Source organism: Podarcis filfolensis, assembly GCF_964270895.1.
Source record: "Podarcis filfolensis genome assembly, chromosome: 5".
NCBI lineage: Eukaryota > Metazoa > Chordata > Lepidosauria > Squamata > Lacertidae > Podarcis > Podarcis filfolensis.
This window is the reverse complement of record NC_139608.1, coordinates 52,284,344-52,298,951: the sequence shown is the minus strand read 5'-3', so window position 1 is coordinate 52,298,951 and position 14,608 is coordinate 52,284,344. Positions and strand designations below refer to the sequence as shown.

The 14,608-nt window shown below is 44.9% G+C and overlaps 1 protein-coding gene across 3 annotated transcripts in view; it reads right to left on the bottom strand.

The window, feature by feature from the left end:
* Positions 1 to 3,886, bottom strand: part of GRK5 (G protein-coupled receptor kinase 5) — a 152,673-nt gene extending 148,787 nt beyond the window's left edge. For 2 of the 3 annotated variants that reach the window (XR_014548880.1, XM_083616711.1), the window contains exon 1: positions 3,478 to 3,876. Coding sequence is in view for 2 of the 3 variants with exons in the window: in XM_083616711.1 (XP_083472837.1) it covers positions 3,478 to 3,529 (52 nt within the window). In the remaining variant the exon portion in view is untranslated. Of the gene's footprint in view, positions 1 to 3,477 lie in introns of all 3 variants that reach the window. The other variant, XM_083616712.1, reaches the window with a different exon arrangement.
* Between the last annotated feature and the right edge of the window lie 10,722 nt (positions 3,887 to 14,608).

The window sequence follows — 14,608 nt, the reverse complement described above, 5'->3', positions numbered from 1 at the left end:
GCTGATACTTTTTGCATGGAAAGCATGCTATCCATCACCGATCTACAACTCTTGCTTGTTATTTTTGTGACGGTGTATTTTGCCGGCGATGTTGTTTTTTATTTTTAAAAAATTGTGGCTTGCAAATTGCGGCTGAATGTTTGGTCACAGGATCAAAAGAACAGTGGGGAACGCAGCGCTGCTCCTGTCGCCAAAGATGATTTGTGTATTGCTTTGCTTTCTGGTGACAGTACAGCTCTCTGAACAGATTTTAAAACTGCTGGCTCAAGGGGTACATTTCTGCACTAGTCACGAAAAACAGTTGCAAATGAGTGACCAGTCACAGATTATATGCAGAATTACAGGCAAAACTAATTTGGAAAGGAAAATATTGGCTTGGATTTTTGGAATATTAAGGCAGGATTCAGGGAGGATCTGCATTAAAGCACCTCCCATGTTCAGTTGGAAGGTAAACATCCAATAGCTATATGGACACTCATTTCTACTAATCTCCCCCCTTGCCTCAACTATGTCTATACTTGAGGTCTATTTAGGCTGACAGACATTATTATATAGTGTTTCTTCACCTGTCCTATGTCGCAGCTGAAGTATGTCTTATTCTGAAATGACTAATGCATGTTGTCTTTGGGTTTATGGTTATGTTTTATTGAAATGTGATCTGAACATTCAATAATTTTTTTAAAAAATAGCTAAGATTAACATGTGTTGCCCTACATTGTGTCCATTTGTTGAAAAAAGTAGCGGAAAACCAGTGTAACCTCTGAAGAGCCATTACAGACGGAAATAGGCTTCCTTTTAAAAAAGAAAAAGAAAAAAAGGAGAAGCTGATAAGTGTTGGATTGCACAAGAGGAACCTATTCCAAACTGAACATTTCATCAACATTGGGTTCTGTTCGTTGAACAGCTGATGTGGATTGAAACATCTTGAGCAGACAATTCTGTATGAACGCGAAACGGCAAATAGACCAATTTAAAGTACTCCATTACAACCCAGTATTTAGAGATATCATTTCGTGCACTCACAGCGGAGCACCGTTGTTACGTTTCACATTAAAAATTATAAAGTAAAATATTACGAGTGGCAGAAATATTCCACAATATTAAAGGCGGTGAAATAAATAAATACATGCAATAACTGAAGTCGGTTGGAAGAGCAACAGGAGAATCTAAATCCATCACAAAAACTCATTGGAAGAAGAAAAACAGGAAAGAAACAGTCACACAGTAGGAATACGTCTGAAGAATGTTCAAGTGTCTAGCTTGTTGCGATTACAGGTTAGAAAGTCGCTGCATTGAGAACAAAACCAGTCATGTGTGAATCCTCCTTGAGCCTCTAATAAACAGAGGCACAAGTCTGTAGCAGTTTAAAATGTGCAAACACTGCTTCATGCTCTGTCTAGAGGGGGTGGGGAAGAATCCTCATAAAGCATCCATGTGAGGATTGTGTGAGCATTTAACCTACCCTTGCAGACGAACCAATACCTTCAAGCAAAGAAAACAAGTGCATCTCCACCTCGCCAGTCGAACCAACAACAAATTGACCACAAGTACTTTTTCTGAAACCTGCAAAAAGGTTCGAAAGTTTTCCCCTAACCATTAAATGCATGCTAATGTTCAGCCACTAGATGGCTCATCACAGATGTTCTGGGACCATTTCTCCCTTTAGCGTTTGCTGGGGAGAGAGAGAGGGAGAGAGAGAGAGTATGTGCTGCCTCTTTCATTAATACTAACAGTGCCTTTAGAAAAGCTCTTAGTGATATGCAAGGATTTTTGCCAAATGTCTGTTATGAACAATGTCTGTTTCTCCTCTCAGGTCAGGCATGTTATTCTGTCCACATTTCATTACCGAAAAGAATTAAGGACATAGCTCAATATTTAGCTCAGCATTTATCTCCTATATTCTTACATAATGTTTGTATTTACTGGGTAATCAATTGCACGAATGCACATTGTTCTCTGGATACTATGGGAGGTATCCTTGTAAGAGTTTCACAAGGTTCAATACAAGAAGTTAGACGAGACACGACGACCACATTCATAAAATTTGAAAGACCGCCTAACGCAGCCTGTGCGGTAATACAGGGACCATCTCTCTACAGGCCCTCCCCAACCGCTTATGCAATCCAGACCACAGTCTGAAAATTAGTTAGGGGGCCATTAGATGCATTTCTGAATGGATCATCTAGCGTTGAGGGTGGGACGTTTAAATAATCACAGTGTGCTGGTGGGCTCAGAGGTAAGGAAACAAAAGGCTGAGATTAAAGCACCCCACCCACTACCTGATTAAAGAGCACCAGGGATGTGGCACAAGTGGAAAATGAATGCCTTGGGTCGCTTTGAGCAGCTGCAATTGTTCCCCTGCTGCTCTCCCAGATAAAGAACACTCTCCTCCACCTTCTCTGTATATTAGGAGGTGTGCATCAGCCTGGGAATGGTCAAAAGGTAGCACACAGGACCTGCCTCTGGTTCTGACTTGGGGGGGGGGGCTCTTCATTCATCAAATGGTGTGAATGAGAGCTTCAGATACTGCAAGCCTGTCTTCGAAAGGCAAGCCCTTCAGATGTAACTGCCTCTCTCAGAGGATATCCTCCTCTGAAAGGTTGGGGTTAGGCTGAGCCAAAAGGGATAAAAGGAAAAAAGAAAACATGCTGTCATTCAAGAAGAGAAAGCCACTTCCCCTACCCAGATGATGCGAGACAGTAAAACAGATTGGGGGGGGGGTGTTCCCAGTGATGAAGCTGGCGATGGTCATAAACCCAGGAGCCATTTGGAGCAGTGATGGCTATCATACCTTCCCTACAAGCAACCAGCCCCCGCCTTTTATTTTGCAAATTTAAATTACACGCACAGACGTATTATAACAGCAGCTTCTGCAAAGAAAAATCAAAGCACCCCGCAATCCCTTCCTTTGAATGCCATGCCTTCTTTTGCATCAGTTGGGGCGGGGCGCTTTTCCCATGCCAGCGAATTTGCCCCTCGCAGAAGTCTATTTGCATCCATTTCTCGCCTCTTCGTCTCCGTGGAGAACACCCCAAGAAAGCCCTTTGGCGACTAGTTTCTGCACACTCCCACACCCCCTTACGTCAGCCCTCCTCATCCAGACACACAGAGCCCCCTCCGGGCTCCGGAGCCAGAAGTTCTCGCTTCTGCGCTCCCCGGGAGCGGATGCGTTCGCAGCTGACCTTTTCCAAACAATGCACGCCGAAATCACACCCGCACGCCTGGAGGGGCGAGCCCGGAGGGGAAGTTTCGTGGCGTCTCGATGCCGCCGAGCTGCCCACCTCCGCGGAGGCGAATTCCTTCGAAAGGTGCGCGTCGCGCAGAGGGAGGGCTGCCAGCCTGCGCGCGGCTCTGCCACCGTGCGCCCCTAAGCCTCGCCATCCCCCCTTTGCCCCTTTCCCCCCACCGCGCAGGGCGAGGGAGGGCGAAATGCGGCAGGCGGAAAAGAGAGCGAGCGAGAGATGGATGCTCGCTTACCTTCGCGGGCTTTGAGCAGGACCGTGTTGGCCACGATGTTTTCCAGCTCCATTGACAAGCTCCGTCAGGGCGCTGCGGCGAGGATGTCAATGGCAGGAGGCGCGCCCGGGTCTCTCTCTCTCTCCGCTCCGCTCGAGGAAGGAGCAGCAAGCAAGCAAGCAGCCCGGTCCCACCGTCCGTCCCTAGGGCATTCTTTCTCTTCCTCCTCTCGATCCCTCCGTCGAGCTGCCTCCCTCGGCGAAGCGCCGCTGCCTGCTCGCTGGCTCGCTCTCCGCCGTCCAGCCCTCGAGTCCCGTCCGCGCACCTCCCTCCTTACGTCTCTCCCTTACTCCATTCTCCGCGCCGACAGGCAAAGCCCGCCCTCCCGCCTGCCTCCCCTCCTCTGACGGTGTCAGGTTACAGCCGCTCGCTGCCTCCCTCCGCGGGGGTGTGGCACGGCCCAGCCAGTTCCGCAGCATAGCGCAGGCGCCGTGCTCCACAGCTGGCTCGCACCTCGGCGCTCGCCCAGCCGGGCATGCTGGGAGATGTAGTCTCGGGGCGCTTCCCCGGGCCGTGCGTTTCCCGCGCGCGCACGCAACTGGCCGGAGAGAGAGCAGGGCGGGCGCGTGTGTATCTGTGTGTGCGTTTTGCAGCTGCCTTGTGCAGTTGGGAAAGGAGACGGGAAGCGGCAGAGCGAGCGGAAATGGTCTGGACTTGCAAACTGGGCTGCATGCTGCGCCAGGGAGGGTGGACCCTAACGATCTTTCTGCAGGTTGCCTATCAGCTCCCTCGCGTTAGCGACAGAAGTTGCTGGTGAAAATACTACGAGCTCGGATGTCTGCCGCGATGCTGCTTTCCTTTGGCTGAACGGCAACAGGATTGAACGGAAGAAAGAGACATAAACTACTTAAGATGCAGGCTGCGTCTCCTTCTTCCATACAATTTTGTTGCAATTGTTAAATAGATTCTGCTCTTGCTGTGCATTTTATCATATTTGCGTCCCATTCTTCAAGGAGTTCAGAGCAAGTGGCTGTGGTGTAGTTTTTACTGGGAACGGCAGAACCTGTTGAACTGCTGGCTGAAACACAGTTGTGAAGCCCAATGCCATTTGAGTGGCAATCCTGTCTCCAGGTTTGCTGTTTGGATAGGAGATCAAATCAGGATAAACGTAACAACAAAGTTAACAAGCATTTCATATGGCCAGTCCTAATAATTCTGAGTTTATGACCGATGCTTTAGCCCTATATAAAACTATAACTCTCTGGTACTGTTTTCTACTGGATAGGATAAATGAATTGGGAAGACATGAAAGCATGTGGCCTCTTTCTAAACTGATTTGCTAGGGACGTGTAAGCCCCAGTGAACAGTGGGACTTACTTGTGACTTAATGAACATGCATTGGGTTGTACTGTGTGATGCACACGCCAACAATGAATTGTGGTTTAGAGGTTGCAGTCCTCACTTTTGCTGGATTGGATGCCTCTGAGGGAAATAGACTTGGCTTTGGTCTTACCCCACAAAATGCCGTTTTAGGGCCTTACGTCAGCTAGGGCTGACAGAATTTCCACTGGTGGTAGCTTGACAGCAGCCTGCATCTGGAGGTGAAGCGCAGGGGTGCACAGGGACTTGAGCTTGATGGAAGAGAAACCTTTGCCACATCCTAACGCTTGCCAGGAACACAGATAAGGGGCTCTGTTAATAGAGATCAAGCCCCTTTGACTTCAGAGGGAGTTCTTTCCAAGTCAGTGTGCATAGGATCAAGGTTGCATATTAAACAGGTAATTTGAAAACTACAGCCCAAATCGGAGCTGCCTTATACACTTCTACTGAACAAGAGAAATCCCTGTGTTTCCAATATGGATGGCTATGCATTTTCTGCAATAGCCACAGGACATTGGTGTGTTTGAAACATGAATAAACAGGCCTTGGTAGAAATGCAGAGGCTTTTCATTTGCTAAAACATGTGAAGCTGCCCTTGTTCTCAGGTGGAGTGATTGAGAAATTATGATCTTACTGAAATAAAGCAGTGGCATTGCAACCTGGGTAGCAATAGGTATGCAGTCAGAACCCACTTACTTCAGAGTAGTTCCATGGACTATGACAGCAATTAGTGGGTTAAGAGTGGAGTGTTTACTAATGCAAGTGCTCCTAACTGGTCACTCTCCTGACATGGAGGCTCCCTACTAAGTAGGGTGAATCACACGGAAAACTGCTTTGTTTTCGCTTCTGCACGGATCACACGGAAGCAGTTTTCAGTGGCCTCCTCGCAAATAGGAGCTGCAATATTTGAATCGGCGCATAGTTGTTTCCCCTTGCTGATTGGCTCTTTCCTGCAGAAATTTAAGACTTGTTTACAGTAAGCCCCTTAAGACATGAGAGACCATTATGCGATCTCATGAGAAACGCAGTTCAGATGCTTACTGTTTCGAGACAAGCGTATCCAGAACTTCTGTCTCTTCTCCGGGGTGATTAATAACATCCCTTCAGCAACAGCTGTGCTAGAAGTCCAGTTAATTGACCACAGCAATCCCCCTGGTAGACCTTGAGTTGTGCCATGGTGCCACCTAGTGGCTTTCTTATATTTGGGATGAAGAAGACAGGCTGCGCCCAACCTCTGTGGCAAGTGGCCTCCAAGTCTAGTCATGAGCATCAGGCAGTGCAACTCAAGTGCAAATGATGGAGAATATGCAGCAGCCTGTTGCCTGGTATGGTTCTTGCTCTGGTCAGGGAGCAGAGGTGAGAGATTGGTGTGCTGCCCTGACCATGGCAGGTCTGCCTGCTCTTGGGCAGATACGCTACAAAAAAACTGTTGCCTGCACCACAGATTAGCCACTTGTGCCTTAACCCCAAATGATGTCACTTTCCCCAAGTTTTTCACATTTTGTCTTATTTATTTTACAAGTTCTGTCCCTTTCCATGGCCCTATGGAGCCCTCAGTGTATACAAACATAGCAAAAATGCATCTTTATAAACAACTAAAATCAGACAGATGTTTTAGCTAGTGTGGTCTATGGACCAGCATGCTGTACCTGGGTATGGGAGAGCTGCCCGATTTCAAACAGTTCAACAGCAAGTGCCCATTTTACAGTCCAAATGCCCATTTTACAGCCCACCAAAAGGCATTGAGTGCTGTCTTTTTTTGACGTATTTTTCCAACAAGCATTTTTGGTTTGCCAACTTCTCTCTCTGTGTGTGTGTGTGTGAGAGAGAGAGAGAGATTGGGGGGGGGGGAGAAACAGAGAGGGGAGCAGGAATCCACCCTCATCGTGGGATCACTATTTTTAATGAGACATCAATGTTGAAGCCACAGGTGTAATCCAGAGAATACTAGTCCTTATCTCTTTATAAGATACACAGTGTATTTCTCTCAAGGAGGCTTATTGGTTATTATCTGGGGTTGGCATTTTTAACCACAGCTCCCAAAGCATTCTCCTTAAGACCTTTCCTCTCATGGAATTGCATAGCAGTAGCTCATGTGATTTCAGAAGAATACTAGCTTTCCGTTACGTTAATGGAAGACCACAGGCATGACACCACAAACTGCATTTTGAGGCTTGGATTGTAGTCATCTGTTGAACCATTAAAGTCAGTGGAGTTAATTGCTAAGTATTTGTGTAGCATTTTTATGTTTGTGGAGCATTTTACAATCCTCTTCAGTTGTGCTCATAAAACACCCACAAGGCAGATGGGGATGGAAGAGAATTTTTGATGGATTTGCATTTTTAAGTGAACGGACCCAATTTGCACCTCTGGGGCTGAAGCATGGATCAGAACAGAATGAGCCTTCAGATTCTGCATTTCTCTGAATTCTGCAGTATTCTTGGCTCAAAAAAGTACCGTATATGTGCGTGCCTATTATGGGATAAAATCGTTTACGAGTGGCATACATTGAGATTAAATACATATCTAAATGTGGGTTTAAATTTGGTTTCATATGAATTTTTTATTTCCCCATTACTGCAGCTCTGTAGCAGGAAATAGTGCATCAGCTGAATTTCATCTGTCTTGCAGAAGGAACAGGGAGTTTTGTGTGCCTGACAATGTCAGGAAAGAGGCCACAACCTTCAAAATGAAATGGGAATAATAGGAGCTACATAATAGCCACTTGAGAGTGTGATTTGCATATCACAGTTAAGCCTGGGGTACAATAGCTCAGAAATCTACGGAACTTGATCCTGCACATACTTACTTGGAAATATCCAATGCTGTACTCGCACAAGGATGTTCATGCAAAGGGAGTTTTGCGCCCCTTTCTGCCCACTGTGCCCTCTAAAAGACCTCTTCTGAACAGATTGTGCTGGTTGCTTCCACCTGATTTCCCATTTCTACTGTGGCACATTGTAACTGTTCTGATTAAATAATAAGTTGTTTTTCATTATTCTTAATATAGCGGTATCAGTATGCACAGCAGCTTACAGGCTACCAGAGGACAGTCCCCTGCCCCGATGCCCTTACAATCGAATATTCCTCCCCAGGGAACCAGCAGAGGAAGCGGAGGCAGCGATAAATGCTTTGACGAAGCCTCCTTGTGGATGGCGGCAAAGTAACTCATTGATGACGTTGGCTCTTCCCAAATGAGCTCTTCCTCAATAACAGAAGCGCTAACACTGATCGTGCATGCAGATGAATACCTCCGTAGCCAAATATTTAAATATTCAATTTCAATATTTGCATGAATGATCTGAAATAAAATGTTTACTTGGATCTGATAACTGTTTCAGGTTCTTCACTGGGAGGAGGTAAGGCTTTGTGCATATGGTTTGTAGCAGAACACCACATTCAGCCACAGCATTGCTGGCGAAAAGGATCTCGGGTGGCAAGATAGGGAAGACCCTGAAGAACAGGGTTGGGCTTGATGGGCCAATGGTCTGGCTCAGGTTAAGGCAGCTTCACATGCTTCATATCCTGGAACGTTGGCCAATCATGGCGGCTGGGCTGGAGGACCTGGTCTCTTAGCATTAGCATCTGAGAGAGCCAGTGTGGTGTAGTGGTTAAGAGCGGTGGATTCATAATCTGGGGAACTGGGTTCGCGTCCCCGCTCCTCCACATGCAGCTGCTGGGTGACCTTGGGCCAGTCACACTTCTTTGAAGTCTCTCAGCCCCACTCACCTCACAGAGTGTTTGTTGTGGGGGAGGAAGAGAAAGGAGAATGTTAGCCGCTTTGAGACTCCTTTGGGTAGTGATAAAGTGGGATATCAAATCCAAACTCTTCTTCGTCTTCTTCTTCTTCTGTTTGCCAGTTCACGAGAGCCAGAGTTTGCAGACCTGCATTCTAGGTGGCTGTCCCACAAGTATAGAATTTCTCTCCCCCACCCCTCACTGCCCCATGCTTGACAAAGGCTAGGTATTGAAAGTGCTGTTGACCAAATAATTGCTCTTCATGGGGGGGGTGTTGAGAAGGTTGAACTGGGAGAGGGACGTGGATTTACCGTGATGTACTAAATGTTATTGGCTTTTACTGAATGATAACTGGGTCAACAGCTTCTTTTAAAGAAAACCTTGCTGTTTCCTCCTAGCAGTTGCAGACTTATTACCTACCCAGGGTGCTTTGGCTAAGGCAAGGTAGACGTTTAAGTAAAATTTGTGATAGGTCTTTGCTGCGCATGATCTTACACGTGTTTGCTTAGGAGTAACTAAACTGAGATTGGCATAACCGACTCCCAATTAAGCATGCAAAAGATGGCAACGTTGCAGCCTGGTCCTATTTGCCCTACTGGGTTGACCCAGCACAGCCACCTATATTCTGCCTTTAATTCATGGTGAGAGGGTTTTCCATAGCTTAGTCTCCCATGTACTTTTTCTCCTCTGGAGAAAAAATATTTTTTTAAAAGACACATAACCCAGTGTAGTTTTTGTTTGGAACTGGCTAAGGAAAATCTCTAAGCCTAGAATTATAAAGGTATAAAGAGAAGGGGGGGGTCCCAAGTAAACCTTTAAATTTTGCTTCACAGTCTCTTTTAAGAAGGAAAGTATTTTTCATTCACAGCTAAGCAGGGACACTTCATAAAACACCTTTTGATAAACACAGGCTGTCAGAGGGGGAAAATGGTCGAGCAGCCATCTTTCAGGGGCCTGGGAGTGAAACGCTAACACATTTATTCCCCCCTCAGTACAAAAGCTGAAATTTGGCCTCACTGTAATAAGAAAAGAAGACTGGTAAATGAAGGGCTGTGTTATGAGCTGTTGCAGCGGATGAGTCACCAACTGAGTGGGCTTGCAGGTCTGCAGCTGTGAATACTGCAGTAACAGACTGTCTCCTGTCTCTACAGGAGAAGGCGAAAAATCTTGGGTTGTTTTTTTTCCAAGACAAAATTTCCAATGAGAAACAAATACTTTCTATAAGGATTATTCATGGGAGTAGCCTTCCAATAACTTGTTCTCCATTCCTCTTTGCATATTTAACTGTTGCATCCATATAATTATGGGAGTCGATGGTCCACAGCCCTTTTCGGCTGCTTGGGGTCGTCCAAACACATCTGTGTAGTTCAGAGCTCTTGTTGGAACGCAGCTGCTCGTTTTTATTATTATTTTTAAATCAAGTTTGAATGCCCCAGCTTCAGAGAATACGTGATATTTGAAAAATGTGGTGCAGAAGGCCTTTTAATTTACTAAATTGGGTACATTTATATTTGTCTGCAAATATTTTCCAAGCTGAATCTTAATTAATGCCACCAGAAGTGAAATGATCGCATCCACAGCATCTCAAGATTTATTACTGCTCGCCGTGATGTACCAGAAATTGCAAACAAATGACACCACCAAAGTGGAAGCATGCTTAGCAGTTTGAGTCGATGCAAATTGATCAACATCATATTCATTCAAATGGCTGGAGAACTAGGTTTTCCTCTCTGTAGTATAAAATCTGTAAGCATAGCTGCTGGCCACCAGCTCATTATGCCTTTTCAGTGTCTCCCTCCAAATGATTAACAATTTGCCTGCCTTCAGTTAATTGTGAGGGCTACAATGAGGTTATGACCCTACAAATTGGCATATTGTCTCAACATTCGATGATGTGTCATAACAGCGGGTTAGGAGTACGCTGACCTCATTCAAAACATCTGGCAGGCAGCCTGCGTATCATAGAATTCTTACACACTCTCCCCGTGTATGGAATGAATCTGCAGTCACCTAGCAATAGCAATAGGGCAGTGCCTCTTATTTCAAAACATTCCACAGGCTCTGAAGCGTAGCATTTTATAGTTGTTAAACGGTGAGGTTTGCATGTTAGTGCTACATCCACAATGCCCGTTTCCAAAATCTCTCGTCATTACTTAATTTAAAGCAGCCACTGCCAAATGATTCCACTAGTATTTTTTTAAAAAACAAAACACAACCCTTCAAATTGTTTCCAGAAATGCAATTTGGAGTGGGGGAGGGGAGTAGTATTGCCACTGGCTGCCAAAATAGATATCCTAGCTGCCCCTTATATGTTCCAAAGTTTAATTTCGACCTCTAACCAGATCCAGGGGGAAGAGGAAGGGTGGAGGAGCAGAGTAGAATATTTGTAAAATGCTTAGAGGGTTTTTTATACTAAGCAGTCTATAAATTTATGATATAATAAGTGATGGATGCATCTTTTGTGTGTTTGGCAAATTTCCCAGTTGACATTGGGAAGTGAACAAAGCTAATTATTTGCTGTTCTCAGACCTCTTTTAAGCATAAGCAACGCTATCCCTATAAATATTCCTGCCAATTTCATAAACCAATTCAACATTATGTGAAGAAATCCCCATCAAAGATGTAATAGTAGATGGAGGGAGAACTCGCTATCTATCTATACTCCAAACCTTAGATCATCTTGGCTGCTTCTTTCGTAGCTGTTATGATGTCATACAATCCAGCAAACTGGACAGGTAATGCTTCAAAAGACGGGGCTGGAAGCCACACACCCCCATGGCCAACCAGGTATCTGGAGGGATGTGTGAGGAAACCTATAACAGGACATGAACCCAGGAGCCCTTTTCTTGTTGTGAATCCCCAGAACTGGCATCATTTAGAGGCTAACACAGAGCTACATGCCAATTTGCCACTCTCAGTAGCCTCATTCTCCATAAATTTGTGGGGTCCGATGAAACATGGGTGTGGAGGCGTGATTTTAATCTGGAAAGCCACATTCTCTTGTGAACCATATTCTGGAGACTAGATGCTAGTGGCGCCTGGGACCAGAGGCAGGAGTGGGAAGAGCAATGGATGTGACTCTTTCCTCTCTACACAAGTGTATATTCTAGCCGCACAGAAGTCACCAGATTGCAAATGCACACACGCTTCCATCCAGGCAAGCAAGAAACATGATCCCATAGTAAACTTTACTATGAAGCGGCAGCTTTCTGCTGGCTGAAAGAATGGCTACTTCTTGAAAACACAGACATTTTGGATTTGGAAGGTTTTAATAACATTTTTGGGTGGCATGCATATTTGTGGTACGACAAGGTTAAAGCACATAAAAGTTTTAAAAATCATATTGTCAGAAAAGCACTACTAAATGTCTGGGACAGATATAAAGACTTGCTGGAAAATAAAACTCCAAGGTGGCTGTCGCCAATGGAAGCTAAGGCAGTTAAAAAGTTAAATATGGAGTCCAAGTGGCCAAGATACTGGGAAATTTTGGAAAAGGAAGGGGACAAATTGAGATTGCAGAGTTTTGAGAAATTAAAAGGGAAGGTGAGAGATTGGTTCCACTACCATCAAATTAATGAAGCGTTTAAACTGGACAGTAAAATTGGCTTCCAGGTGGAAAAATCAAAATTGGAGACAGAACTGTTAGAACCCAGTACTAAGAATTTGTCCAAAATGTACAATTTGCTGCTGAAATGGAATACACAAGATGAAACGGTTAAATCGGTCATGATTAAATGGGCTCAGGACATTGGTCATAATATTTTGTTTGCTGATTGGGAAAAGTTGTGGACCACCGGGATAAAATTTACGGCATGTAATGCCTTAAGAGAAAACATTATGAAAATGATATATAGGTGGTACATAACCCCAGTCAAGCTTGCAAAGATTTACCATGTGCCTGACAATAAATGTTGGAAATGTAAAGAAACTGAAGGTACATTTTTTCATCTTTGGTGGACCTGCCCGAAGATTAAGGCATTCTGGGAAATGATCTATAATGAACTTAAAAAGGTATTTAAATATACGTTCCCCAAGAAACCAGAGGCCTTTCTCTTGGGTATTGTCGGCCAAGGGGTGTTAAAGACGGATATAACTTTCTTTATGTATGCTACAACAGCAGCTAGAATACTCATTGCGAAGTACTGGAAGACGCAAGAACTACCCACACTGGAAGAATGGCAGATGAAGGTGATAGACTATATGGGATTGGCAGAAATGACGAGCAGAATCCGAAACCAGGGAAGAGAAGCAGCGCAAGAAGAATGGAAAAAATTTAAGGACTATTTAAAGAAATATCATAAAGTTAATGAAAGTTAGAATGATGTTGGACTGGAAAGTAAATGGTTACTATTAGCAATGGTTAAGACAAGGAAAATAAGGAAGAATAGTCTAAATTTAAATTAAAATAAGGGAAGATTTGCTGAACAATCGATAAGAATTTGGAATACAGAAAGGGGAAGCATGAGGAAGTCGGGGAAGATAGGATATGAAATTAGGATATGAAATGATACATGTTTTTTGTTTTGTTTTGGTTTTGTATGTTTATGTTTGTTGTATTGTGTTTATATGGAAAAATAAAAATATTAAAAAAAAAAAAAAAAGAAACATGGGTGTGGAGGCGTGATTTTAATCTGGAAAGCCACATTCTCTTGTGAACCATATTCTGGAGACTAGATGCTAGTGGCGCCTGGGACCAGAGGCAGGAGTGGGAAGAGCAATGGATGTGACTCTTTCCTCTCTACACAAGTGTATATTCTAGCCGCACAGAAGTCACCAGATTGCAAATGCACACACGCTTCCATCCAGGCAAGCAAGAAACATGATCCCAGGTGAAGAACACATTCCAGGCAGGCGAAAGCGGTCAAGGAGTGAGAGGACCGGGGGGGGGGGGCTGATAGGTTTGGCCTGGAGGGGGAACAAAGAAGGTGTAGCCTACAAGGCATATGACCTGGAGAGTGTCCCAGGAGCTAGCCAGCGAGGCCTGGGGAGCTGCACTTTGCCTCCCAGGCTTGAGGTGCCCCACCTCGTTATAGGATTTCAATAAAAGCAGAAGCAAGGAAATAAGGAAGAATGTTGTCATACCCGTTTGTGGAGAGTACTAAGAGATTAACAGGCCTGCTCCCCATGTCCTCCTTGGCTTTTCTCATTGCACTTTCGCCATGGAGGCAGATCTTCCCATTACCTGAGGTTAGTATATGAGAAAATGGAATAGCAGGTGCTAAATCCCTCAGATCTCCCCTCCCCCAATGCAATGTTTGCCCCCAGTTCTTACAGTCTCAGACACAGAGTGGCCCTCCTATCCTTAACTGGCAGCCTGACTTTTGCCATTTCAGCAACTGAACAGGGATCAGATGTTCCTGGTCTGAGTTCTGGGCATCTGCTCAGAGGCAGCAGACAGGGTACGGCATGAAAAATCTGGTTTCAGAGGCAATTGTGGTGAGAAGCTTCATGAGATAGCCAGTGGTGAGATGAGAAGGAGAGACTGGGATGGGATTTGGGGGACATTGGGTGGAAGGCCTGTGAGTCTGGCTGAGAGGAGGATCATGCAGGCATTTGGGATGGAATTCCTAATTCCTACTGAAATCAAACCCTGGGTCTGGAGCAGCCCTCTTAATGTCCACAGAGACATTTCTCCTCTGTCCTTTGATCAGGATCTCATGGGATGGCTGACCTCCTTTCTGGAATTTGAAAACATCCTCCTTGAGGTCCTCTTCCAACTGAGGAATAGTAGTGTGGGGGTGGTTAGCTTGACAAGAAGCTGTTCAGAATGGAGCAAGGAAGACTACATGGAGGCAGGGTCTAGAACTCCCCACCACCACCACATATCAGATATGACATTGAACTCTCGACATGGGAAAAATGGTGGACGGTGGAAATTTTGGCTTGCTATGCAATTCAAGAGAATATCCAAAAAATGGTTTATAGGTGGTATCTGATGCCAAGTATACTCAGAAGAATGTATGAGAGTATTCAATGTTTGTTGGAAATGTTCAGAAAAAGAAGGTTCTCTATACCATATGTGGTAGCTATGCAA